This window comes from Netta rufina (genome assembly GCF_964035555.1).
Source record: "Netta rufina genome assembly, chromosome: 8".
Taxonomy (NCBI): Eukaryota; Metazoa; Chordata; class Aves; order Anseriformes; family Anatidae; genus Netta; species Netta rufina.
In genome coordinates, this window is record NC_140131.1 from 21,550,489 (window position 1) to 21,576,774 (window position 26,286).

At 43.5% G+C, this 26,286-nt stretch overlaps 1 protein-coding gene across 1 annotated transcript; it reads right to left on the minus strand.

Moving 5' to 3' along the window:
• Window positions 1–1,230: 1,230 nt before the first annotated feature.
• On the minus strand, window positions 1,231–25,852 carry KLHL20 (kelch like family member 20). The gene is made up of 12 exons (XM_084291257.1): window positions 25,810–25,852; window positions 24,748–24,808; window positions 16,996–17,569; window positions 12,621–12,779; window positions 11,335–11,429; window positions 10,006–10,121; window positions 9,438–9,621; window positions 8,157–8,300; window positions 7,839–7,972; window positions 7,046–7,254; window positions 5,377–5,483; window positions 1,231–3,144 (listed from the first exon to the last, which is right to left on the minus strand). Exons 2-12 carry the CDS (start codon window positions 24,768–24,770, stop codon window positions 3,060–3,062), a joined length of 1,830 nt encoding a protein of 609 aa, XP_084147383.1. The 5' UTR covers window positions 24,771–24,808; window positions 25,810–25,852; the 3' UTR covers window positions 1,231–3,059.
• Between the last annotated feature and the right edge of the window lie 434 nt (window positions 25,853–26,286).

The window sequence follows — 26,286 nt, forward strand, 5'->3', positions numbered from 1 at the left end:
GAAGAGAAGATTTATAGCTGACCAAACGTACTTGTCTTCTACTTATCTGTAAATTATTTTTTACTTGACTGAACTACTTATTGTTACCTCTTAAATAAATCTGTGAGCAAAGCCAAAGTCTAGTTTCTTGTAGAATTCATTCATAACTTCACGTACTTAACATCTCTAAAGTCTAAACAGTTGCGCATGTGTTGCATTGTTCCCCATAAACAGTGATGTAAGTTTTCCTTTCTTTGCCAAATCACAAGTTTTGGAATCATTCATCAACTCTCACTAAACGTGGCTAGTACATTCTTCACTCTCCCCAGCAACATTGAGAGGAACCAGCCATGCAAACATGAATAGCTGCTTAACACACCATAATTGCATGTCTAGTTCCTAATCTACTGCTAATAAAGGAGCCTTTAGTCTCCTATTGCATTTATGAAAAGATTCATGCACTTGCTTGTAGTTTTTATGTTTACTAATTGAAGATGGATTACTCTTGCTTGTAAAGCAATGATGCTTACCCTGTTAGAAGTAATTGAGCCATCTTCTGAAGCTCCTAGCAGCTATTAAAAACTATCAGTTCTGATTTCCTTTTAGGAAACATCTTAGACAAAAAATTGCTATATTGATTCAGAGGAACACTAGGTAAGCAGAAATAGATGATCTGACATGAACTGGCAGCTGTATTTGGTTTGAAAACAAGACTGTTACTCCCAGGGGTTAATTTTAAGATCTAATGCTCAGCTCTTCCCAGCAGCTTTGCATAATCAGTTTCTAAAATTCAGCGTAGCTGCCTTAACCTATTCCTTCTTTTAGGAACACAAACTAAGAGCATATAAAAACTGCGAGAATTCCCTGTGAGTGCTCTGCTCTCAAGACTGGTACTTCCCTGAAGTTGCTCCTTTGCTAAGCATGTCCAGTACCTGCTACAGACTTCTGTAGGACATTGCTGGAATGAAGGGCTACTTCCTTTTTACAGGCTTACCCACTAACTGGAATAGGTAACTGCAGTTAAGTCAGCAGAGCTAGATTTAGGAAGATATTACAGATGCTTTCTTCCAGGAAAGAAGCTGGTTCTGAATCATGTGCTTCTAAGGAATTGAGGTTAACACCAAACAGCAGAGTTTTTAAACCAGTTTTACTTTGACTGGTACCTGAAAAAAAATAGCATCTATATCCACCGTACGTACACAAACTATAGAAAACCACTGCTTTCAAGTAAAGGAACAAACAAAAAACAGCATAGAAGAAATTTATTAAGATAGCACTATTTATACAAGTTACTCATGCTAGAAAAAAGCATAAATGATAAATGTAAACATTTGTTTACAGAATACTTGTTTTCCTTGTAAAGGTGCAAATGATTTTCATATGTAAACACAATATCAACCTCGAGGGGAAAGGGGGCTTTTTAAAAACCTTTAATGACCCATTTATTACTGTAGTGTAATTTTTACTATATTCAAGCACATTAAAATGCTGAGTTACATGAATCAAACTATGAAGTTAAAGAACTTAAGATACCAGCACTGCCTTTTTCATCTCAAGAATTTACAGTCCTGTCCTCTTATTCTTTTAAAATCAGATTTAGTAAGGTCCAAAGTTACGTCAGGTGCAACAGGTCTTTCTTTCATACTGTATAGAAATTACAGTACAAACGTATCAGAACCTTTGAGTCTAGAGTTCCTCTTTCCTCTCTCCCCACCCCTGGGTACCTCTGCACTCACCAAAACATGACAAGTTACAGTGCCAGCAAAGAGTCCTTCCCCTCCAAACTCTTTCATGAGTCTCAGACCTTTCCCTGCTCAAAACCAGCCTAGAGAAAGTACATAAAAATCGCTAAAAGGGAGGTTACCATCTCGTCACGGTTGGTGTTTTACAACAGGAATTCTGAAGACACAGACAAGAGGCAGGAGGGCAGCTAAGGTGATGCTAGTCTAAGCATTTTTCACAGCAGGCACTGACTGCGGGTCTGCCACTCTAGCAAGAAGCTGAGGAGTGTTGATCTAGGCTAGTAAGAATTAACAGATGACACCTGCATACCAGCTTCAGACAAAGAGTGATATCTAAGTAGGCAACGTGAGAAAGATTTTTCTAAGTAAGCAACAAGTTGTTTCTAGGTTCATATACAGGGGCGTTGAGAGACAAAGGCTGAACTTCTGTACCATACACTGTACACTAAAAAGGCATTGTCTGAAATCCTTTTCACTCTCTTTTGGGGCATTTCACTGATTCAGTCGATAGATGAGAGTTCCAGTTCTACTTCTTGCCTCTAGCAAGACTGAAAAGATACACAGGGCACCCATCTTCATACCTCTCCTGTACTCTAAGAGACCCTAACACATACCACAAGGGTTGGAACCACAATAGGTTGCAGGACATAGCCCTGCCCTAACCATCAACTCATCAAAACTCAAATCGCACACGCACATATACATATATATAAAATACATATATATATATGCACACATATATATGTATATAAAAAGCTGGAATCATCGCTGTGAGCGATACAAAGAAAATACGTGATACAAATTAAATGAAAAAATAAATATACTCTGAGCACAGGAAAGCTTCTGTGCAAAGGTGGCACCTTGCAGGTCAAGTACTTTTTTTTTTTTTGAAGCTCTCTGTAAATAAGGCAAAAGCAATGTTTTCCGTATCACTTTCCTCTTTCGCCCACCACACAGCTGCCACATCCACTGCTCACAGCAGGAGGGAAGGCAGGAAACCCTCTTCCTTGCCAGACTCCCATTATAGCTTGTAGTCTTTACATCAGTATTACTTACACTATAGCGACATTTACAGTTTGGTTTATTCAAAATTGTAGACTATTTAGAAAAAATACGGACATAAGCGACACTTCTACTTTTGTCCAGTGGTTCCCTGGAGTCTGACAACGTGGTCTCCCATTGGGCACACTCTGACAGAAGTCATTTTTATAGTTCCATAAGAAAGAGTTACACCGGGTCTAGACCGTTCATACTAGAGCTGCAAAGAGGTCCAGTGTCAACAAGTCTCTTCAGTTTTTCTAGAAACGAGAAGCTCGGGGGCTCCTTCCCTCTCGATGCTTACCATATATGAGATTCACAGTGTGTCATTTTGATAACACCTACTCCTCCTCCCAGCCGGCGATAGTTCATCCCACCGTACAACCTGCAAAGACAAGGCTTCCGTGAGCACACTGCTTCACCTCCTTCATGGAGCTACCAGGGGAAAGACTGAACCAGCCTTTGAAACCACAGTTACCCCATTGATAACCTCTGGTTACAGCGGATCGTGACAAGTTGCAGGGCAGCAGGCTTTTTATATACTTCCAAGGTAAACACTTCTATTTGCTTATGCCCTTCTCCATCAAAACAAAAATTGCTTCTTGTTTTGACACGATAGTTTTCTGTTACTTAAGTAGTCGCTTGCTTTCTCCCTGTCTCGTTGTGTGCAAGATTTAAAAAAAAAAAAAAAAAAAAACAATTTACAGGCTGTAGCTGACCTTGGGCTAACGTTTTGGATAGCACTGGATCAAGGATAACGTTGTCACTTACAATTCAACTTACATTTCTAATACCCTAAATTCATCTGATCTGACCAAGATGTAACACATCCCAAGCACCATCTGCTTCTCCAAGATATGCTACTGAAATGGTGCCTGCATTTCACATGGAAATCTGATCCCTATAGACTCCAGTATCCTACTCACTTCAGCTGCATACTTCTGTGCCACTGAAGTCTACTGGCAGAAAGAGGAGCTCTTCAAACAACTCTTACTGATACCATTTGGGATTAACAAATTGTATCAGAAGAATTTCTCATCAAGCTACACACATACACTAAAAACCTTCTCAGAGCAAGAAGTTCAGCAAAGAAAAGGAAGACGACCAGATGTTGATTAGCTACATCGAATTAAGCAGGGGGAAAAGCCCACAAGCTACTACCTTGAACAACCTCCTAAGCTTCTGTGGAAGCCAGGCCAGACAGTAACTCTTAATGCAATATATGTCATGGTTACAGTCACTGGAAGTAGCTGAAACAATGCAGCTAAGGAATATGAAGTACGTATTACTTTCTATTCAGCTGTTCTTTCCTCAGCAGTTCATAAAGCATTGACCATAGCTCAGCAAACAACAGGAAGGGTCTCTACTGCTTCTCATGATAATTTACTTGTATTATTATACCAGAAAGAATAAGGACATTAATTTCTATTCCTCTCCCTCCAATCCTTCCTGATTACTAAAGGAACGAGAATACAGATAGGAGATTGAAATTTTATACTAATTAGATTTAGGAATAAACATACAGGTAATTGCTTTCGAGCATAGTTATGAATAGAAAAGAAATGGGAAATACAAACCAGCAATTTCATGATTTTCTCTCATCTTGTAAATCAGATGAAATTCTAATTGCTGCCTTCCAGATTTAAAGGGGAAGAACATCATATGCTCAAAGTATTTCATTTCAGCTCCTCCAGACAGATTTGGAACTCAGAGCCTCAGCTTGATAGCCAAAAATGAGTAGGCTGAATTCTACAACACCATGACTGTGAGCTTGTTCTGCTAAGGGCAAGCGTGTTTTTGGAAGTAGAAGAGACTGAGCCCAAAATAAACAGAAGGGGCAGATCTCTTTCGGCATGCTTCATTGTTGTACATTCAAAAGCAGCATTTAAAAACAAATTAGGTTTTAGTATGACATTTTACCTAGAAAGACTGATAAATAGCTTTTGTCTGGGTCTCAATAACCTACCTACCTACACATGGCTTTCCAACCTGAAAAAAGATGCAATGAGACTTTATTCATTAAGTGTTAGTTACCCTTTGCAATACCAGGGTGGGAAAAAAAATTAGGCAGAACTCACTCCCACTTCACCTAAAATGGAGTTAATGGCTGGAGTTCAAGCAGAAATTTGCAAGAAAATGTTTCTCAACTGCCCGTTACTCCTGTAGTCATGGACATGGGGATTGCAGTAGGTAAATGACATCAGGATATTAAAACTGTTCAACTTCCATCCATATTTAAATGGAGAAGTCATATTGTCAGGGAAGGATTTCACAGTCAGGCACCAGTGACAGAGATGCAAGCCTGCAACAAGGTTAGTGTGAGCAGCAAGTGCCCCTTGTATATAGGGATTTCTCAGCCTTAGACTGCATTTCTGGAATAACGTGGTAGCAACAGCTGAAAGAAGTTCCTGTGCCTTCACTTTTTTCCCCAATACAACCCTCTTTCTTACAGTTTCATGCAAACCAACAAACTACAGTACGAAACTCATGCTGGTTACTGCACCAATTTCCTCATGATGGTGTATGTCATTTTTCTAATTTGCCTAGGACAGTTCCAGCTGGGTGGCAGCAGCCACGGCTGGAGATTGCTATTTGATTGTTTCACAAACTTAGTTACCTCCATGTGTTTGCATCCGGATCAAACACCTCGATGGTCTTCAAGTACGTTGTGCCATCAAACCCCCCCACTGCCATTAGCTGTCCGTTCACCACTGCAAGGCCAACCTGCAAAACAACCATCACAGATAGTCACTGTTTAGCTGGGATGTACTGAAAAGACATGTTCCTCAATGCATGCCCTGAAATGAATGGTTAAAAAAAGTATTAATAAAAGGGTTTAGTAATTGTATTTGGAGAAAGGCAATCTACAGTTGAGAATTTTGGGGGAAAAGAGGACAAACAAAATAGTATGTTCTAGCTAGATGCATTCTAGGCTGATACAGGATGCTACACAATCCAAATACTGGGTTTAAAATTACAAGACATTAAGAGGTAAATATACGTCTGAAAACAGAGAATGTCTCAGAGAAAGAGGAGAAGGTTCCCTGTATTACCAGCTACAAGAATTGGAACTGCCTGAATGGTTACAGACACATCAGGCCCTAAGCCTTTGCCAGCCAAAACACATCATGTCCTAGATGGAACTTCTTGACAAGAGAACACACACCGCAGAGTATCTACCAGCCTACAGTGCTTGCTTAAACTGTAACAGAACCATACACAAGCCCTGGCCTTCTCCTTCTGGGCTATGATTTGGACCATCTGTAAGCACCCTGGTCTCCAGCCTACCTTTCTACAGAAGTGCAAAATCACCAAAATCTCAAACTGTTCTATGGTTTAGGAAGGTCACCTCTATTGAAAACATTGTGGTACAGAGATGACGACAAGAACACTATGTAAAACACTCATTGTTTTGCCTCTGAGGAATTTAGAGCAAACTCAGGAGGGCTGCAAATACAAATGCATCTGTTGAGCAATTTCTACACAAAGCAAATATGAAATAAATTCATAACAAAATAACACTTAATGAGTGACTAAGAGGGACAGTGCTGAACAGTGTACTATAAGCTTGAGGAAGGAAATATACATTCAGTCCCCAAAACCAGTCCTTGAGCAAGTTATGATTCACACTTGCCTCACCAGACACTGAAATACTAACATACAGAATTAATCCATGCTTTACTATATAATCCAGTATCCAGCGATAAATATTCATAACATTTGCATCTGCCCAAGCAAGATAACTACTTAAAACACTGTGTTAATCTTTTGTTCAGATGCCTACTAAAAGCAGGAAGATTAGCAGTTGATGAAAACACGCTGTCACTTCCTATACCCACATGATTTGGTGAAGAGAAGCAACATTTTAAGTGAAAGCCCAAAAATCCTGTTCCCACACATGTAAAGGCAATGAAAAGGCTTAGCAAGAAGTTCATATCTAAATACAATGCCCAGTTTTCCAGCTCTTTCTTCTGGGCAGGTAGGTTTGCTCATCTCTAAATTCATCCAAAGCACATTGCAGGATGAGACCAGGTACTAATTTTAATAGTGTTCTCTAATATTGAATGTCCCCGTCTTCAGGCATGTTAAGCAGCTGTCTATGCCTTGACACAACTACCACTTCACTCTCAAGTCTTAAGTTGCTTTGCCTCTTTGCAAACATTTCCCTCACAGAAGAATAGAGGTGAAAGTACAGAGGAAGCAAGAGGAATATCTCAGAAGATGATGCTCTGTCCCACGCTCTCACATGACGTACATTATAAGCAAGCAAACCAAGCCAAACTCACTCCACTCCGGCGGGATGTCATGGCCACAACAGGAGACCACTGGTTTGTTCGAGGGTTGTATCTCTCTGCACTGCTGAGCTCTGTCGTATCGTCTCTGCCTCCCACAGCATATATCATGTCTTGGTACACCGCACAGCCCAGGTGTTTCCTTCTAGTCCCCATGGGTGCAATCGTATGCCAGCGGTTCTCCTGGGGATTGTATCGTTCCACTGCAGAGGAAACGACATTTTTGGACAACAGGGTTGGCAAGCAGTGCTATTGCTCTATCTGTAAAGGCACTACAGTTTCCACACAGCAAAAATATAATGTACCAGTTTGTTCTGTCACTCTAATGTTTCCCTTCCCTAAAAAGGCTGCTATTCTCTCTCCTCTCTCCAATCCTACACAATCAATCATATAAAGCATCTTCGCTCAAGAATGAGTTGGCAGTGCTAGAAAATGATCTGCATTGGCATCTTGCAGTAGTTTGACCTTTGGTACCTTCCCTGCTGGGCAAGGGCTATTGCAGGGGGAAAAAAAAGATGTGCTTGCAGCTGTTATGCAAATGAACGAAGTATTGTATTCAGGAAACACTGCCAAATGCAGCATCAAGAAACAAAAAGACACCACACACAATCAGGTAATAGGGGTTCACAAGCTCATAGAGTGAATAACAATAGAGCAAAACCACACCTGAAGGAGAAAACACTCAGCAAACAACCATCACAATATTCAACTACTACCTGGAGACTTAAGGACAACAAACAGGACCATGACAAGCTCTGACTGCAGTGAGGGACAGCAAAAGGCATACCAGTATTGAGAGGAGAAGTTCCATCAGAGCCTCCTACTGCATAGAGGAAGCCCCCTAGGACAGCCACTGCAACTCCCAGGCGCCTGGTGCTCATGGAAGCCACTCGAGTCCATTTGTTTTCTTTGGGATCATACCTGGCAGGAAAATAAACACCAGAGCTCAGCAAAGCATCAACGTCTTCACAAGGGGCAGAAAGACTCATCTTATTTTCTCCAAAGAAAAATCCCCGTGAGATTTGAACATTTACCTTCTCTGAAACTGATCTGCACCTGCTAAGAGACCCACTTTTCCATGTGCCCCACTTTTAAAATTAAGTACCTTTCCACAATGTTGAGACAAGAGACACCATCCTGGCCACCCACGGCATAGAGGTAGCCCCCAAGAACTGCTACTCCAACACTGGTCCTGCAGGTGCTGGTGGGGGCCACGTCACTGCTCCACTGATTGGTCTTGGGATCATATCTAGAAAAACACCAAAGAAGACAAGTTGTTTGTCTAGGATGCTTCAGACTCCCCCATGCTTGGGAAGTACGGAGGCAGCAAAGTTTGCCTATCTTGAGCTTGAACTGCACCAGAACTATTTGTAAGTTGAGTAAGTATCCCAAAATGATGTAATGTATCCAACACGTTATCCCAAGGATGTTCAGACTTCAGCTTGGATGATTCAAACTGAAGATCAAAGCTTCAGACTCATAAGAGAGCAGATTACCAGGGTCTGGCTGACACATGGTAACTTACACTTGTGCAGAGAGCAGCAGGCAGAGTTGCTCCGCTGGATGTTCTCTGCAGATCACACAAGAACTCAGCTAGCACTGAGTGAGACCTGCACTTTAGATAAAGATGAAGGAACCAGGTGGACTTGGGAACCCAGAGACAAGAAAATATAGTGCAGAACATTGGAGACATAACGCTAGGGTCATGATTTGGGAGCCCAGAAGTATGCGAAGAGATGCATAAAGAAGCATAGGAATGAGATATTTGTATAGCTCATTGGATTTGTTAAAGGGAGGACAGTGAGAGCGCTAGGAGTGCTTGAGTCATGGGGCCCTTAGCCATGCAGACTGCCATATGCTGCTCCCAGAAACAGGAAGCTTGACACAGCTTGTTTGACTCGTCTTCCACAGGTCTAAAACTGACCTATTTTCCTCCTCCTGTGTTTGCAAGGTTCCTTTATTCTGTAGTTACCAACCCACAATGAAATTCCAGGATGCTTTCCCTTAGCATTGAAGCTATGCATACCATAGCCTCACCTTCCTCAACAATGCTAAAAACAAACCAGCAAATGCAAAGAAGGTTAACCAGGATCATCACTGCTCCCAACTACAGCCAGACCCACCTCCTGCCTATTCCTTCCTTATACCAAAGGCTACGTCTTCTCTCATTCAGTTGGGGATAACATGAGAAGGTGCTACACATGAAGACCTAGTTCAGCAGTAAACCAACACAATATTGAAGGGGTGTCCACGTAGGTAAAAAAAAACTTCAGGTTTTCAGCAGGAAGAGAACACAGCTCACAAAACCAAACCATTTTTAAAAGTCTGCACCCAGGTTTAAGTATTCAGAGCTAGCATTTTGCATACAGGCCTTATGAAGACCTACCTTTCCACACTATTAAGATAAGAGGAACCATCGTGGCCTCCCACCGCATAGAGGAGGTCATCCAGAACACTGACTCCAACGCCACAGCGTCTTTTGCTCATGGAGGCCACCATCCGCCACTCGTTGGTCTGAGGGTCATACCTCTCCACACTGGAAATCGCATCCCCGCTGCACCAGCCCCCCACTGTAGGAACCAAACACAAGAAACGGTGTCACAGCAATGCACCAAGCTCACATATCGTACATGTGCCTCATACAAATGATCCCTCTGGACTTTGTGGCTACTAGTTTAAGGCTGACATCTCTCAGAGTTCCTCATTCCTCATTATAACTGGAAGACAATGTCATTTTCAAGGTGATTTACATAAGCTTGGGAGTACTGTGGCATTAATACCACCAAAAAGGTAACGTGAGCAAGAAAATTAAACTCAAACCTCCAAATATTAACACACAGGTCACTTCAGAAAGATGTGGAAAAGATTAGGCTTACAGGAACGCTATCACCAGAAAAAAAATAAAAAACACAGACTTGAATCTACTGACTTAAGCCAGCAGGAGCTGTACACACCTGCAAAGAGTACTTCTCCACAGCGGATGGGTTTGCGTGGTCTGGTTCGTGGTCCTTGCATCAGTGGCCGCTCCTGCGGCAGCAGGAGATAGTTTTTGGCTTCATCCACTAAATCCCTGTGCAACACAGGAAAATATTAATTCCCAGAGCTGACGTGATACAGGTCTAAGGAAAAAGCACAAACCAAAACTGATGGCAAGAGCAGCTAGCAACAGTTGTACAATTTAGGTATTCACAAATCACGTAAGTGCATGAATAGCTCTAGTTAAAACACGTACTGTCACCTAAATACTCATCAACTGCTTACAAGTCATTTACACAGTGACAGAAGTAGATCAGTATCAATATTTGGCTGGAGTTTAATATTAGATACTACAAGCTATAAAGACTGACTAAAAGAATGATGAGATTTGTCAGGCTTACTGTACAGAAAAGAAAAACCCAGTCTGCTTCAGGCTAAGTCTTAACAAATCAGTGGTTTTGCCTGGAAACAAAACAGGACTCGAAAAGCACACGAATACATAATACACACACGACCAATAGATGGAGATAGTACCCTTCTGATGAATATTTTCTCCATGAGCTCTGGCCAGCTCACAATGTCCATCCATTCATGACTTGTCACCTGGTCTAATCCTAATATTCCAAACCCTTGAATAAAACAAAAAAGAAAAAAAGTCCTCCTTCCCTCTAAAAGCGTGGAATTCCCCCAGTATGAATGCTTAATTCAGGAACAGTTTAGCCTATCCATTTAGCTTTTCCACATTAAGCACAGAAAGAAAAATTGCGTGCTTCATAGATAATGCAGAACTCAGCAAAACCAGAAAGGTGAGACTTATACCACAAGAGAAGGAAACAACAGTTTCTTTGCACTAGCATTGCACAAAACAGCGGACTCTAATCCTTGAGTCCTATGGAGTTATCAAAGTCAAGGTGTTTTGCATACAGAAACTACTTTAAGTCATGAAGAGATTATGAATAAATACCATGGAAGTGGTAAGCTGCAATGAAGAGCCACGACTACAGAATTAAAAATGTGAAATGGAAAACAATACACTGAAGAGTATCTTACCAAAAGTCAACCTGTGTACCCAAAATCTGCTATTTCACTGAAAACTTTAAAAGAAAAAAAAAATCCTGTATGGCACACTACCAACTATTATGCAAATAGGAAATGCTGTCTTGCATTTCTTCTCCTCCCAGTTGCAAAAGAGGAAACTGAGATATTACCCATCTACTAGTGACAAATAAACAGTTTCAGAGAACAGATGTAAATAAGGCACGCAAAGACAACACAATCCTATTCTGTAAATTAGCAAGGAGATTTACCGGCATTCCTCATCGCTCTTAATAAGAGGATCAGAGCCCACGGTACCCACAAGAAACTTGGGACTCAGCAGTGGCAGACGGACATGCTGTAGGACCTACAACACAAACCGGAACGTCATTGTAGATAAGTCACATATTCCCACACACATACAAAGAGAAGTAAAACTGAAAAAAAAAAAAAAAAAAAAAAAGATTGGCTAACCAGTTTTTGATAGAGTTAATAATTTCTCTAGCAAACATCCACGGTCATTTACAATCCAAACTCTAGCATTTGAGTTTAACATAGCACAGCTTACAATACCTTCGCCTTTTCCAAATATCAGTTTGGATAGGCAGAAGGCAGGCAGGCAGTTTTTGAAAAGGGACAATCCCTTTATTAACTGATGAAAATCTGATTTATTAACAGATGAAAATAAGCTCACAATTGAAAACCTTCACAAAAATACAGATGTCAATATACCTGCCTGAAACACTAGTTAAACATTTTATCAACCATTTAGCTCTCTTAAACGTGAGTGATATTGCAGATAACACGTAACATCCCTTTCATAACAGCTTAGAATTCAGAAGCACAAACAGGTACAGACAGAGGGGCCTAAAAAGGCACACAGTTTAACACCATTAAGAAGAGCTAGCTTGAGGACAGCAGAGTTTTTGTTTGCTTTTAAATAATTTTCAAAAGCTTTCCACCTAATAAAGTTGCATTTAGTATCAGCATTTCCAAAGTAAAAACACTGAGGTAGACAGACTCTCGCTTCTTTTGATCAGAAAGCCTGGGACTTCAGAGGCTTTCCAGTTGACAGCTTTGTCAGAATGGGTGCTTCTTTGTGAAATGGCTTGGCCTAGATGAAGCGCTGCATTTCAACAAAACCATTCTGACAAGCTCCAATATAAGATCGTGAGGGCTGTGGCATAAATCAAACAGCAGAGCTTAAAGACGCACCTCAAATGAAGGCAAGCTTTTTCTTACCCACTTTTTTTTTTTTTTGTACAACACTCAAAGCAATCCAGGCAGGTTTGTCTGGACAGACCACTGGAATGATCTAGTTTGGCAAGTCCTACCTGGAAACAATTCAATAAAGCCCCTATTAAAAGGTCTAGCCACTGCATCTTTCAGCCTAGATGAAAGGAAACTGCAAGCCTTCTAACACAGGTGGAAGTCAGAGAGAACTACTGTGCCACTGCATGCGTTCAGAACTGTCACGCTGCTGTTACACCGCCGTATCAGTCCTCATTACTCTTCCCCTAGATAAAGCAGTCTCAAATGTTATTGTGTTCAGCATTACCTGTGGCAGCTGGGGTCTTCTTTCTTGAATGCTGTATTTCACCCAGGCCATCACCGCGTTGAACACCTGCTCTTCGCTGCGAACATTTAACTCGTCACTGGATATAATGTCTATGAGCTGATTGGCAGGAAGCAGCATGAACTCCTCGCTCTCCATTACCTGGTTCAATGGAAAAAGCAGCAAAAAAAAATGAGGACAGCGCCCAAAGCACCAGAACCTTTCACCACTCCAGCACTTCAGTGCAACTCTAAAGGACAGACAGCCCGCTTGAATTAGAAACCAAGGGACTGATCCAATGAAATCCCAAATATCCATCGCTGCCTTGACATCAGCACACGAAGGGCTTGCTGTATGGTACGAAACGCAGACCCTAGCAACACAGATGCAAGTGAAAAAGTATCACAGTTTTTTAGTATGACACTTTTAAAGGGTTAAACCCCAGAACATACTGATCAGGTTCCAAAATTTAAGAAAAGTAAAGCCCTTCTTTAAAATCAGCCTTCTCTTTCACCACATGTAAAAATAAGGTTATGCAGGTGACAAATACTTGACTGAAAAGCAGCATCAGAATAGAGAGGATCTATTCACAAGGAATCCAAAGCAGAACACAGAAGCAAGTCTCAGAAATAAGTTACCAGAGGCACTGTAAAGAATACGGAAAATCTTCCTGAATGCCAATTTACGGCAGAACAGAAAATATTTCTGGACAGGGAGACTGATTCATTTGATCCCGTCTCTTTCGTTGGTTTTAAATATAGAGAGAGCACGTGTGAGTCCAAAGGCACTTAAGAGGGAATCAGAGCCTCCTAAGGACTCATCCCTTGTGAAATTCAAGCCACTGACAATCTGCAAACGCGTTAATTCCTTCGGTACCCAAGACAGCGACCGATTTCTCAGGAGGCCTTGGCTGCTGCTGGGGGACGGCTCGCACAGCACAGCCCAGAGCACACGTGCACCAGGCTGCAGAATACCTCGGGAGGCTGCAGAGCTAGCACACCACTGCGTCTTCCGCACAGGTACCAGGTAGATGGCAAAGCTGCAAGAAGCTAAGGGAAGAATTGCAGAAAAGGTTTGATTGATAACCATTAGCTCGACTTCCCCACGAGCATTTCCAGTCTGTAGCCTGTAATCCGAGAGATTCAGTAAGAGAAGATAAATATTGGCTTGTCTTTCTAATTTGCAACCACATTAGAATTGCACGACTTATGCTATGATTTGCAGCATAAATGAAAGAAAAATCCATGCTCATAATGATACCATTATCTCAACAGCAATTACATGTACAGTTCTTTTAATTACCTAAAGAAATGGCTTAAAAGCACTGAATAAATGTGCAGAAATCGCCCAGTTACTGGCAACAACAAATACTGCTAAAAAGGAACACAGAAAACAATCAGATCAGTCACCAGACTTTGTTCTGGGATCCTGTGGGCTTTCAGGGGCAGCGAGAGTCACAAGGTGGGCCCACGCACTTCTTCAGCCTCAGCCTGCCAACAGGGTGGCTCACAAAGGTCTGTATCAGCATTTTTCCAGTCTCCCCATCTCCTAATTTTACCCTGACAGTTTAAGTACTGCCTCAGACTCTGGAAATGGAAGCTCTGGAAATAACACTTACAAGTTAGGGTCGGTCATCCAGGCTACCCCTTCCACCCTCTGAAAACCCAGCTGCATCGATAGCCCTACAGAACTCAACGTACAGTAAAACCACTTCTGCAAACCAGCCTATTACTGCCATGCAACTTGCTAGTTTACATAGTAAAAATAATTATTCAAAATGCTTAGGCTTATTTTGGCTTAATTATCAGGACACTAATAATTATCTGACTAGTATTAGTGGTCTGTTTGAGTGACTTGCTTACAAAACGTGAACAAAATCAGGGAAGTGTACAGTACTCGTGTTGTCTGCTGCACTTAGAATAAGTGTCAGAGTAGATAATACAGAGTGCAATTTTTGGCTATTGATACAAAGTACGAGTTGTTCAGCCTTACGTGGATTTTCTCCCTTCACGCAGATGTCAGAGACCAAACAAAAAAATATGAAGGCTGTTCTCACACAGCGGAGCTGTTAATAGAACCATTTCACATTACATGCACAAGATTCACTAGGGGTTTTAGGCAACATATTAAACTGAGGGAAATAGAAAACTTGGAAAAACATTTCACCAAGAAGTTAATGATGTAATGCAGTAATACACATAAAAATTAATAGATCTAGAGGTTAGCACAGCAGAGGACATAAAGCAATTCAGACTGCACTCAAAGTAACTGCATGGGCTGGCCGGATGCCTAGTGCTTAATATTTTACATTGCCATTCAGGAAATTCCCATCTCGTGTTTCTTTTTGCCAGCTTGGAAGAATGATGACCACACAGCCTCCGCAGAGGACGACATTTTCTAACGTTCTCTACCTCCACAGTGGAGGATGCTTAAGTAGCCAAGTCACTGGCTTACATCAGGGGCCACCAATCCACTCTCCAGATGGAAAATAAGCAGGCCAAAACAGAGCCCAGCAAGGACCACCATTAAACACGGGCTGCAGAGAAACAACTGAAAGCAAGGAGGGGAGCATTAGGGATGAAGAACAGCAAAACTCTTGGAGTACTGAAAGGGACACCAAAGCCTGCCCAGGCCAAACAGTGAGCTAATCTAAGCTGTTGTTTTCCAGAGGCCATGATTTAGTTGAGTCAATCGTAATTCACATCATCTTGGAGGAGGAGAGTGTTTTCTCGAGTGCAAAACTTGCCTGTGTGTGCTTTCACAGGGAAAACAAACACAGGAAGCTATCTTTGAGAAACTGCAAAAGAAAAGAACCCCGTAGTGTGCAGCTCTTAACAGCCAGCTGCAAGTATTAATGCTAAAACATTCAAATACAAAATTGTTATGCTGTTAAGAAGTTATTTAGAGGCTTGTAAGCATGCCCTACTCATGTAATAATAAGAAGAGCACTGCTCAAACCATTAAAACCACCAAGTACTGAAAATAAACAACCATCTGGTTACCATCCTGCTCCCGAAAAAAAAATGCAGAAGAATAGAAATGCAGAGCAAGCAGAGAGTATATAAAATGGTCAGATAAAACATAGGGCTTTTTGGGAAATCACCAAGTTCCAGAAAAAACAGCCTCATGTTAAACAGCAAATTCTGTTTTCCAGTCTTTATGGTTAGGAAAGCCAGATTTAATTGCAACTTTTAGAGTAAGCTGCTGTCATGTGTCTACAGTTAGATAGCAAGCATTGTCTCCAGTGTGCCCAACAGTCAAGTTCAATTGTGTTTGCTTCTGCTCATAATTTTCTTAAGTATTATCTGACTGAAATTAATACAATTCCAATCTGTTCCCTCCAGGGGGGGAAAAGAAAAAGTCTGCAAGCTGCAATCAATCACACAGTGCCACTTCTCTGGGGAAACTAAATTAGCATCAGTACCCAGTTCCAGAGTTCCTCCTGCCTTTGGAAAGGATCTACCTGTGAAGCAGGTGAACAGAAGAGCCTGTTGTGGAGAAAACTATCTGCTCCAAGGGGCAGAAGAACACCGTTTCTGGAGAAGTCAAGAGATGAATCTTTCTACCAGGGGAAAAACCTTCATACTGAGAGGACCCACTTCCAAAATTTACATAAATTCTTGCGCCTCCAATTAGGGCTCTGGCAAGACACCACTTACAGGCATCACGCTCTTTTCTGCATCTGGGTGTAATAGTTAAGTAAAGACCCACTCTTTTCCTAGTACTGCTCAGGGAATCCTTCATTATGCTGATCCTTCCCTAAGCTGGGAGATAGCAACTTTTTTTCCTAAAAAAAATCTTATGTGAAGAATTAACGAAGCAAAACTAATCTGATTTATAAAGGTCAGCCAAAAAATAACCTAGTTAAATTACTTTAAAACAAATTCTGCTGAATAATAGATGCAAAAAATCCTGTTTCCGCTGCAGCGAGAGTTGAAGACTCCTCTGAGGCAGCTGTATGCTCCCCACACACACCCACATCCAATCCCTATACTTAATACTTTTTTTTTTTTTTTTTCTGATGTATTGTCCTTATTTTAAGGCCCCTCCAATCACAAATACTTCTGAAAGGGAAGTGCAATGCCACACAGTTGTGCAGCCACCTCGGATGCAACACCAAACACCAGCGATGCCTGTGGCCCTGCCTTCCACATCACATTCACCACAGAACTCCAGGGGATGAAATGCCACAGATCACACACACAATAACAGCACAACGTAGTCCTGCAGGTACCTCTTCTGTCTCTTTTCCCCAGCTAACAGCTATCATCCATCATTATTAGAGGACCAAATGGCAAAATTTGGAAAGAAGCATAAAATAAGAGTTGCCCAAAGGTCTCACGTTTTAAGCCACGGTTCCAGCACAGGGGCTCCTTACCTCCTGGAAGTTGTGCTGGGTGAACTTGTCAGCAATCCTCAGCAGTTCACGGCACGAGTGAGTATCAGCAAAAGCTCGGATGCCCAGGCAATTGGAAGGGTCCAACTGTCTCTTAAGGAACTCGCAGCAGGCCTCCTGGATCTCGGCCAGCTGGAGAAGGCAAGCAGCTGGCAACAAGGTCTGGACATTCCCCTCTTCCACAGTGATCTGAGAGGTGTAGGCAAAGTCAATGAGCAGTTCCATGGCCCTTTCGTCGATGTCTCTGATCACGACTTCTGTCTGCCGACTCTCTGCCAGCTCCCCCGTGAACATGGCTCGGAAGTAAGGGCTGCAGGCTGACAGGATCACCCTGTGGGCATAGATCTTCTTCGCACCGACTACCAGCACCACATCGCACAGCTCCCGGTGCTTCCGGAGAAGATTGATGACCTCCAAAGTTTGTCGAGGGTGCTTGTCGGAGATGTAGGGCATGCGTGCAGGCTGTGGCACCCCTTCCGGCAGTTTGTTGGGATCTCCGAGTGTGCAGCGGCTGGTCACGTCCATTCCGGTCTCTCCTGGTCGAGTACTGGTACACCTGCAGCACGAGACAGGACCATCAGCAGCTCATCGATCACTGCCAGCCACAGCTTTAATGCTCACACCAATTACAGGTGCAAAAACAGCACTGCCTGTAGCTCCGCGTGAGAACGTGAAAGTAAATACACACAAAAAGAAGCGGTCTCAAGCCAAAGTGTACCTAGAAATAAACAAATGTCCACCTTCAGGCTTATATTTATATCTATTTTATATGCTTTTTATGACACGCTGCTGTAACATCCAACTACACATACATATTTATTAACTGAACCTCCAAAGAGCCTTTTGTGGTAGAGAAATATTACCCCCATTTCAGAGACAGTGACTCAAAGCAACGAAGATTATCTGACTGCCCCATTCTCACTTGAGTTTTGTCAGTGCTGGAGATGGATTTGCACTGCAAAGAATTCCAGTCACATAATTTAACCAAACTTCTCTGCTCTTCCACCTACCTTTTTTTATAGGGTCACTCATCACTGATACCTGAACATGCTCAACTGTCACACAGACTTGGGTAGCTTAAAATGGCCTGAAGCCTACGACAAGGATCTTTCAGGTTCACAAACTATCCATTTAATCATTACCTCTTCTGTTATTTTTGAATTATGGGAGCTTCTGACACAATCCACCATCCCTGACACGTTTCAACAAAGGTTGATCCTTCCCAAGAATGGCAGACTAGGAGCTGCAGAAGGCGACTGGGATTATCAAACCAACCAGAAAAAGTCAAAAACAGAGTATTCAACTATTAGCCTATAAAAAAAAAAGAAAGAAAAAAGTCTAGGTGGTAATTTTAGAGATGAGAAATCATTTGGGAAGGTGCAAGCTAAGTTTCTGGCACAGAGTAGGTAAGAAATACTGTCCTGCTAGCTCCGTGCATAATGTTCTAGCTACTTGCTATTCTTCTTTACATAGCTTCAGCTCTCTCCCCTCCATCCCTCGCATCCCCAAGTGGATGTCAGCTCCGCCGTGGTTGAAGTGCAACATCCCTCTGTGCAGCAGTGCTGAGATGATGCTTGGTGCCCCGTCTGTAATGGTGACACCCCACACAGCTCCTGGATGCTAACTGGAGAGAACAGGAATGCAGGATTGCCCCGAGCCCTCCTGCACGTCTGTAGGGATGAACCAAGCTGACACATCTCATACCTCACTTTGCAAGCTGTCTGCCAACATCCCAGGCTTCGCTATCACATTAGCACTGAGTTCAGCCATAAACAAGAAAGGAATTAAACCCAACTCTGCTTTCAGCAACCCGAGTTTGCCGATCAGTGCACACTGAGTGTGCCACACACTCACCTGAAACGTCATTTTGCATGCTCAGAGCATTATTTCTGCCCCATACCATAAATGCAATTGCTAAAAAGGATGCAGCAGCACCTATCGACTGCTATGGAAATAAAGAAAACATCGGAAATTCCACTTCAAAAGAAAACATCATTTGGAGGAAGTAAAATATACAAAGCAAAGCATCAGAGTGATGGTAGCTCTGAGTAACCAGTGAGTGCACAGGCTGCTGGAGGTACGCTGAAAGAGCCAACACACATCTTATCCATTCCCAGCTCTTCTGGTGCACTGTATTTGGGAGCTACACTACCTCACTTTGTTCATACTAAGAGTTAAAACGAGATCGCTCTGCCATTGCTCGATGTATTTTGCAGCATGCTTGAAGGAAAGGATTAAATAACTCACATCCTTTCCTCTCATTATTATGTCAAATGCGTTTTTTAACCACAGGGAAACCAGTCTCTTTGCAGCAGTTCAAATTATTCACTTGCATCTTAGACTGTTTTCCCATTCCCCCCACACCCTCTCCTTGATCATCGCGTTCAGATGTTTCAGACCATTACCTCTTCCTCATATCTTACTTACACAGATCCAGCTGGGTCTCCCCTCTGGGTTTTGCTGCTTGCTTCTGCTCAGCCTCTGCACCTTAAATGCCTTGGCTTTCTTTTTAATTTATTTCTTATTTTGTTTTTAATCCCTACTCTTATCTTTCTTCTATCCATCACTGCTCTCCTTTCTTGACACCTCTGACAAATCCTTCTGCTGTTACCCTGCCTCTCACTCTCCTCCACCCACTCCTGTCCCCCACAACCCAAGTTCACCTTGTGGGGTGACAACCATTTTCAAAGTTCCTCACAGACAGTGCAGCTAAACACTCCTTGCAGTAACAAAATAGAACTAAATTCAACGGTACTCCTATAAAAAAAAATCAAGAAACCTTGGCTAAAGATTAATTTACCTAATGGGCTTTCTTTTGTAGTCCTCAGCAGCGAAGGCCAGAGGATAAGTAATTTAATCCCTCAGCCAAGGGATGGAGAAAGGTGGGGACAAAATCCTCCTGTACTGAGTCTATCTCTTGCTAAGCAAGCAAAATGGATTTTGTTGTGCTTTGGGGATTTAAAGCTGTGTCAAACCCCTGGGGGAAGGAAAAAAGAAAAAAGAAAATAAAAAGGCCTGATTGAGACGCTGTAATAATTTTGGGCAGTTGGTCATAACCAGGCTGTCCGTCAAAGCATCTCACCATAGAACAAGCACCCCTGAAGCTGACACCCATTTCACACAGCTACAGACAACAAGACACAGCCTAGGAAGGTGACAGGAGCTCCTTTATGAGAGCAGGACCCCTTCGCCATGCCCCAAAACATACCAGGCTTTCCTCAAACAAAGGCGACCCCCTAAAAACACCCCTAAACCATGTCTCAGAGAGCTTTTTGGGTCGGCACTGATTCGAACTCCAAAAGAGACTGGATTAAGGCTACGACCCCATAAGGATCGCAGTGTGCCCTGCCAACACCACCACCCAAAACTCCTCAATGGAGCAGATTATGCCAAGTGCTTAGCCAGGCAGATTTGGGCCTAGCCCTGCTGTGCCAGGCCAGAAGAGGCTTTTCTCTCCAAATCTGACTGCTGAACACATCTCAGTCAGCTAACTGAAAAGGAAACTGCTTAGTAAGAACTGCAGGAATTTCTGCATTGTTTATCCGAGTGCGCCCATTGTATCCAGCCTCCTTCCTTCGGGAAGGAAAGTGCTGGTTAATGATTAAAGAAAACTGAATGGATGGAAAAAGAACAATAAGCAAATTAGCACTTCTGATTCATCCCTAACTTATCTGTGGGCAATGCAGAAGCTAGTGATCAATGGGCTCGGCAATTTCCATCCTGGATCAAGCCAGATGCTGGATGTTAAACACTGTGGGTTGCTGCTATGCGCAGGCACAGAAGTGTGAATTAAAAGGACACCGTCCAACGGCATGCATCTCCACAAGGATAATAATTTCACTGCATTATGTGTGCATTATGCATATATATGCATAGAGAATGAAACGATGACTCAGTAGCTTAGAGGTGTGAAAGGCATAAGGCAGCACTTGATTCTCACATGCTAGGCTAGCTGCTGCCCCCCCCACCACATGCAAAGCTAAGAGCTGCTCCTGAATACTTGGGGTGATTAAGAAGAGTTGAGGGCCGAAGAGGAAATGTGTATGCGAGGATAAAAGATTCCTGCTCAGCTATGCAGATATTCTGGGATTAGCTTCCATCAAAATGCAGGGCTGGGGAAATCAGCAAACACAATGGGATTAAGAAAGGGCTGACAAAGGATCAGTTTTTGTAGCGCACTGCCGAAAAGTACAAATGGGAACGCAGACAGTCTGCCACACTGGCAGATAAATAGGCTGCTCTACCTCCATTTTATTCATCTATGCCAGTTCCCAAAACTTCAATCATTAACACAGGCATCTATGAGACACCCATCCTTACTGCACACAGCAGCTTCTTCAAAAGTTCCAAAAATATCAAAGAAAAATACTTTCCAATACTGTCACAGAGCTCCTTAACTTTAAAGTCAGAATGGCCTGCATTTTTTTGGTTTAAGATTACGTCCGCGTTAGCATGAGATTACAAGAAAGCTTTAATGTAATTCTGAAAAAAACAATAGGCTGACATGAAACAGAGACCCATGAAATAGAACAAGTAACAGGCTGAAAAAGTCAACTGAAATCATACATTGCTCTCATGGACTTCAGTAGCAATGGATTTTATCAACAAACGAAGATAATGAACCAAGCAGTAGCAATTTCTGTCAAAGCCTAGCTTTGAATTCTATGCATACACAAAGAAAAGGTTTCCTAGACTTATTACAGAACTGCCAGGACAAAGACCTTCGGTCTACTACAACACTGCCTACCAAGTAAATGGAAATGCCTAATTGTGGCAAACAAACCTCTGAATTAATCAGAAATCTAATTATTAGTAAAAAATACTGCTGACTTCTTTTCTTACCTAGACAGCAAGGTTTAGGTACACATCAACAAGGCTGTTATGCAAACAAGCACATATAAAATAATACTGCTGCCAGGTTTATGACTCAAAATGAGGGCAGCAGTGATCCGCCATACACATCCCTATTTATGTTGCTTAGTTGGCTTTTCATTGTCCAAGCCCAGAAATCACTCAGTTTCACCAAAAATGAGGACGCTGATGTGCAGAAAGATGAGGTTGTTCCTTGAGACTTCCAAAAACCCTCCTAAATTTTTTGCAGTTTGTCTTGGAAAAGCAACGAGTTAATTTCCCCAAGCACAACACCAGGCTCTGCAACCTCGCCTCCTTGGCAGGGTTTGGCCGCCTGCACTGAAGCCAGCTCCAACACAATGTCGTTGTCACCTGGGAGCAAGCAGGCTGCTGGAAAAGCGCTTGGAGAAAGAGCCAGGAGGTCTCCCGCTTGGCCTGGGAGCTGCTCCAGCCCTTGTGCCTTGCCTGAGCTATGTTACAGGCACATCAGCGCCTGGCCACATACCCCACTGGCACTGACCTCCTGGGCTGGCTTTCTGCTTTACTCCAGCCCTTCCCCATCACTACAGACTTGCCTGATGATTGCAGGACTCGTGGTCACCAGATCTGCTCTGCCTTCTTTGCCCAGGTGCTGTGGGACTTTGCCCTTCTTGGTGAGGTCCCCTCTGCCTTGCTGTTGCCTTCAGCAGAACAACTTCTCTTGCCGCTCCCTGACAGTGAGAAAGCGCAGCCTGCCCCAGCTACCACTTCACTTCTGATGCAAGATAAATCCTGCTCGAACATCAGTGCATTCGCTCTGCTACAATCCTGACAGGAGCGGCTGCAACTCATTTTCTCTTCAAATTGTGCTTCCCATCCCCTGGACACTGTACACATTTGATACCAAGTCACCATGCTTGTTAACACACAAGCCTGGCTCCCCTCCTCTTGCAGGATCTGCCACGACTCTCGCTCGTGGTTTGAAATGGCTGCAGAGCCCTGAGTACAAGGATGAAAGCAAGTGCTCCCCCAGCTGCTTAGCTGCACTTCATAGGAAGATCTGGGAGCCTGAAACCCAGTCAGGAAGCTTTCATCCTTTTCTGCTAAAATAAGCAGTAGAACAACAAACAGAAATTTTAACAATCCACACAGAGGCCCTTCCAACACAAGGATATTCAGGAACTGAAGTCCACAGCCCGCTGTAGAGCCACACTTGTCAGGCTAGACTGCAGCAATACAACGCATGCAGGCACAGTGATCCACTGAAGGGTTAGCCCAAAAATAATGCCCGGGTAAGTCTGTCAAACACATCATCCCTGCTCTGCACTGGCTTGCCACAGAGGGAGGGAAAACAAAAGGTAGTGAAAGGTCTGCACCAGAAAAGAAAACCTCTCCTTCTTCAGCCCAGTGCTGTTACCCAACACCAGAACTACGCCGGCCTGAGTGGCAGACAGAACTTCTAGGACAGCAAACCTAAGGCCATAACCCCCAGAATACCTCTGAACTTCAGCACTTTTGTTCTCCACCTCAACACCACAAGGAGAAATCAGCAGACAAGTTTACAACCTCGATTTTCCCATTAGGAGCCCGAAAATAAAGGAGAGAGAACAAGAACACAAACCTAGCTATTCACAAATTCCATGCTATTTTGCAAGAGCATTTTGATAAATGGAGTACAACATGAAAATCTGAAGAGATATGGTTTTACGTTAGTTAAGATTTAAACAGTCTCAGCTGCAGAAGACGAAGATGGAAGGGAGCTGGTCTGCTACTTAATTTGTCCCAGAGTAAAAAAGAACTCACAATGGAGCCATATATACATCCTCACTGTCTAAAAACCACATTTCTTATCTCGGCAAAAATACCAAACAATACATAGCCTCAGTGATGCCCATATCATGTCCCAAGGTTTACTCATTAGCTTAACTGAAGCAGCAGCACAGTCTTTTTTGTTGCGCTTGAGGAGTTTATTTAATTAAACAACAGTGTCACTCCTCAAGGGTTTAAATGATTATTTATTTCTTACCTCCTTCTACAACATAGAAGTCAGAATAATATTTTCTGCAAATGCTGCAGCTAGAAACACTCTATATATTCATGTATGGTTAACATTCCTTGTCTTCTCTCACACTAACATTTACAGAATTAGCCATAGTAAAGTTTCCCTACTTTTAACATCCTACAGTACAGACAGCCTGGGCAATTTGCATTAGTTCCCCTTACTTCATTTGGAGGTGTAAAACTTCAGGATGCTTTGCTTCCACACAGCTTGCATGCAGAAATACATCTGCTGTTAAGACTTGCCATTGCACATTTGATAGGGAACAACAGCTAGAACCAGCAATCCCGTTTGCCAACCTGCCGTCATGCTAATTTACTGGAACATTTTTTTTCCTTCTACATAACAGATAATGTTTCTGACATAACCACAGCAAGGCATACGCCAGACTTAAACTTCAGCTGCATCTTCAGCTCATTAGAACTGAGGCAGCTGGCATCCATAATTAGAAGAGGAAATCTCCTTTTCACCCAAGACCTTACCCCATCAAAGGAGCTAAACTCCTTCAGTTAAGGGGAAAATAATACCCCTTAGAAATCATTTTTATTCCCAGGCAGTTTATTTCACACAATCATAACACAAAAGTAATTAAATACTGGATTTTAAATGACAGTAAGTGAGGGGGGGAGAGGAGAATGGAGAATTATAGCTTGTTTCCATACCCTTTTTCTAGGAACATATTGAAAGCTAAATACATAGAAGCAAGGACTAAAGATAAATGCTTTATATTCTAATTCTCCTATCCAGGTCTTTAAAAAAAATAGTTTTATGGTGTAGGCACTTCTGAAACCAGCTCACATTATACTGTACTGGGGTAAGAGAAGGACAATTGGTTTTCATCTTACCTGCGCATTGGCTTTCCGTCCATGCACCGTGAAGAGAAACCTTCACTCTACACTTCAAGACCTGATCCAAGACAAGAAATAAAAAAGGTGAAGCAAGAGTCTTCTTTCCTCTTCGGTCTGACTCTGGGCCAGCAGAACTGACCACACGCACATCCTCACATGCCTTCAAGCTCTTACCCAGCTATAAATTCACAGCCCAGATTAACGACGTCTAGATTGCAGAGAATAAAGCAGAAGAAAACATAATCATCATTAAAGGTAATTTCACCGCAGCTGCATAATGATTCTTTAGGCAAACGGCACACACAGATCAAAGCCAGCAAACCGTCTGCCTCCCCAAATCCTTCTAACTCCTCCACCAAAGGACAGTGTCTCGAGGAACCGGGTGGGCTCCCTCTCACCCCTCGAGCAGAAGCAGCTCTCTCCCTGAGATTCAGCAGAGACCTAAGGCAGCCTGGCACCCTCCAAAAATCACGGCACTGCTGGGCCAGAATTCAATGCAAGATAAAACCAGGGCCTGGAAACTGAAGATAACTGCGTGCCCAGAGGTAAAAGCGATGCTAATACCGGGACTACACCTGCAAGGATTACTGATGCTGCCTGGTGCTGGCCACGTCCCCTCTACCTGCCCATTTTCCGAATGGTTTAACAGCTGCAAAGTGCACAGCCCGTCCATCCCGAGCCACTAATTTCTGATTTTAGCGTAGATTATCCCTGCTTTAGAAGGGCGCCCACCACCTCAATTCCAGTTTTAAGGACAGAGCGAGGAGTAAATTTACTTCAAGCGTTATTTAAAGCAGCAAGCACGCCTTCTTGGAAGGATGCTGTGTCCCTGCTGACACGCACCGGCTTCCCCCCACCCAAAAAACGGGGCGAAGCGGGCAAACTTTAGGCAAAACCACCAGACTGCGGCTCCCCCGCTGCCTCCCCCCCGCACCCCGCGGGCACCCTGCGGACACCCCCAAACCGCTGAGACCCGCCCCGAGCCCTCCCCACACACCCCAAACGGGGCTGCCCCGCCGGCTCCGTGCCCCCCAAAGCCCGGCTCCCTCCTCAACTCACGCCGGGCGCGGTCCCGGGCCGCCGCCGTGGGTGCCGAGCGGCAGGAAGCGCAGCGCCCGCACCGCCCCCAGCCCCGCCGCCACCGCCGCCCGCCCGCCCCTTCCGGCCCGGCCCCGGCCGCCCAGCGCCGCCCCCACGCCGGGGAAGCCCGAGGGGGGCGAGGGGCTGGGGGCTCTGGGTGGTTGGAGCGAGGGCTGGTGGTCGCTCTGCTCAGGGTGGTAGTCAGCACAAGCAGCAGTGTGCTTCCTCAGCACAAAGCACTCAGGCTGAGTCTTGCCCTTGTGTGACTTTCTCCCTGGTTTCGTGCCCACTGGGATGCTCTGTCTGTGGGTTTGGGGAGAACACGCCTGCAGGGGAATGGGAAAAGCTGTGAGGTGCCCCCCAGCCCCAGCAGGATGGACCACATCCTAACAGGGTGCCCCTGTCCCGCTGAGGTTTCCTAGGGGTGCCCATGGCCCTGGTGGGTGCCCAGGACCC

Excerpts from the sequence above, each read along its gene's own strand:
- KLHL20 (XM_084291257.1), bottom strand. The coding sequence starts at position 24,770 with ATGGACGGAAAGCCAATGCGCAG. Across the intron at positions 12,780-16,995 it reads CCCAGCACAACTTCCAGGAG|GTAATGGAGAGCGAGGAGTT; the intron begins GTAAGGAGCCCC and ends CCATTGAACCAG. Across the intron at positions 10,122-11,334 it reads AAGAGCGATGAGGAATGCCG|GGATTTAGTGGATGAAGCCA; the intron begins GTAAATCTCCTT and ends TGTGTTGCACAG.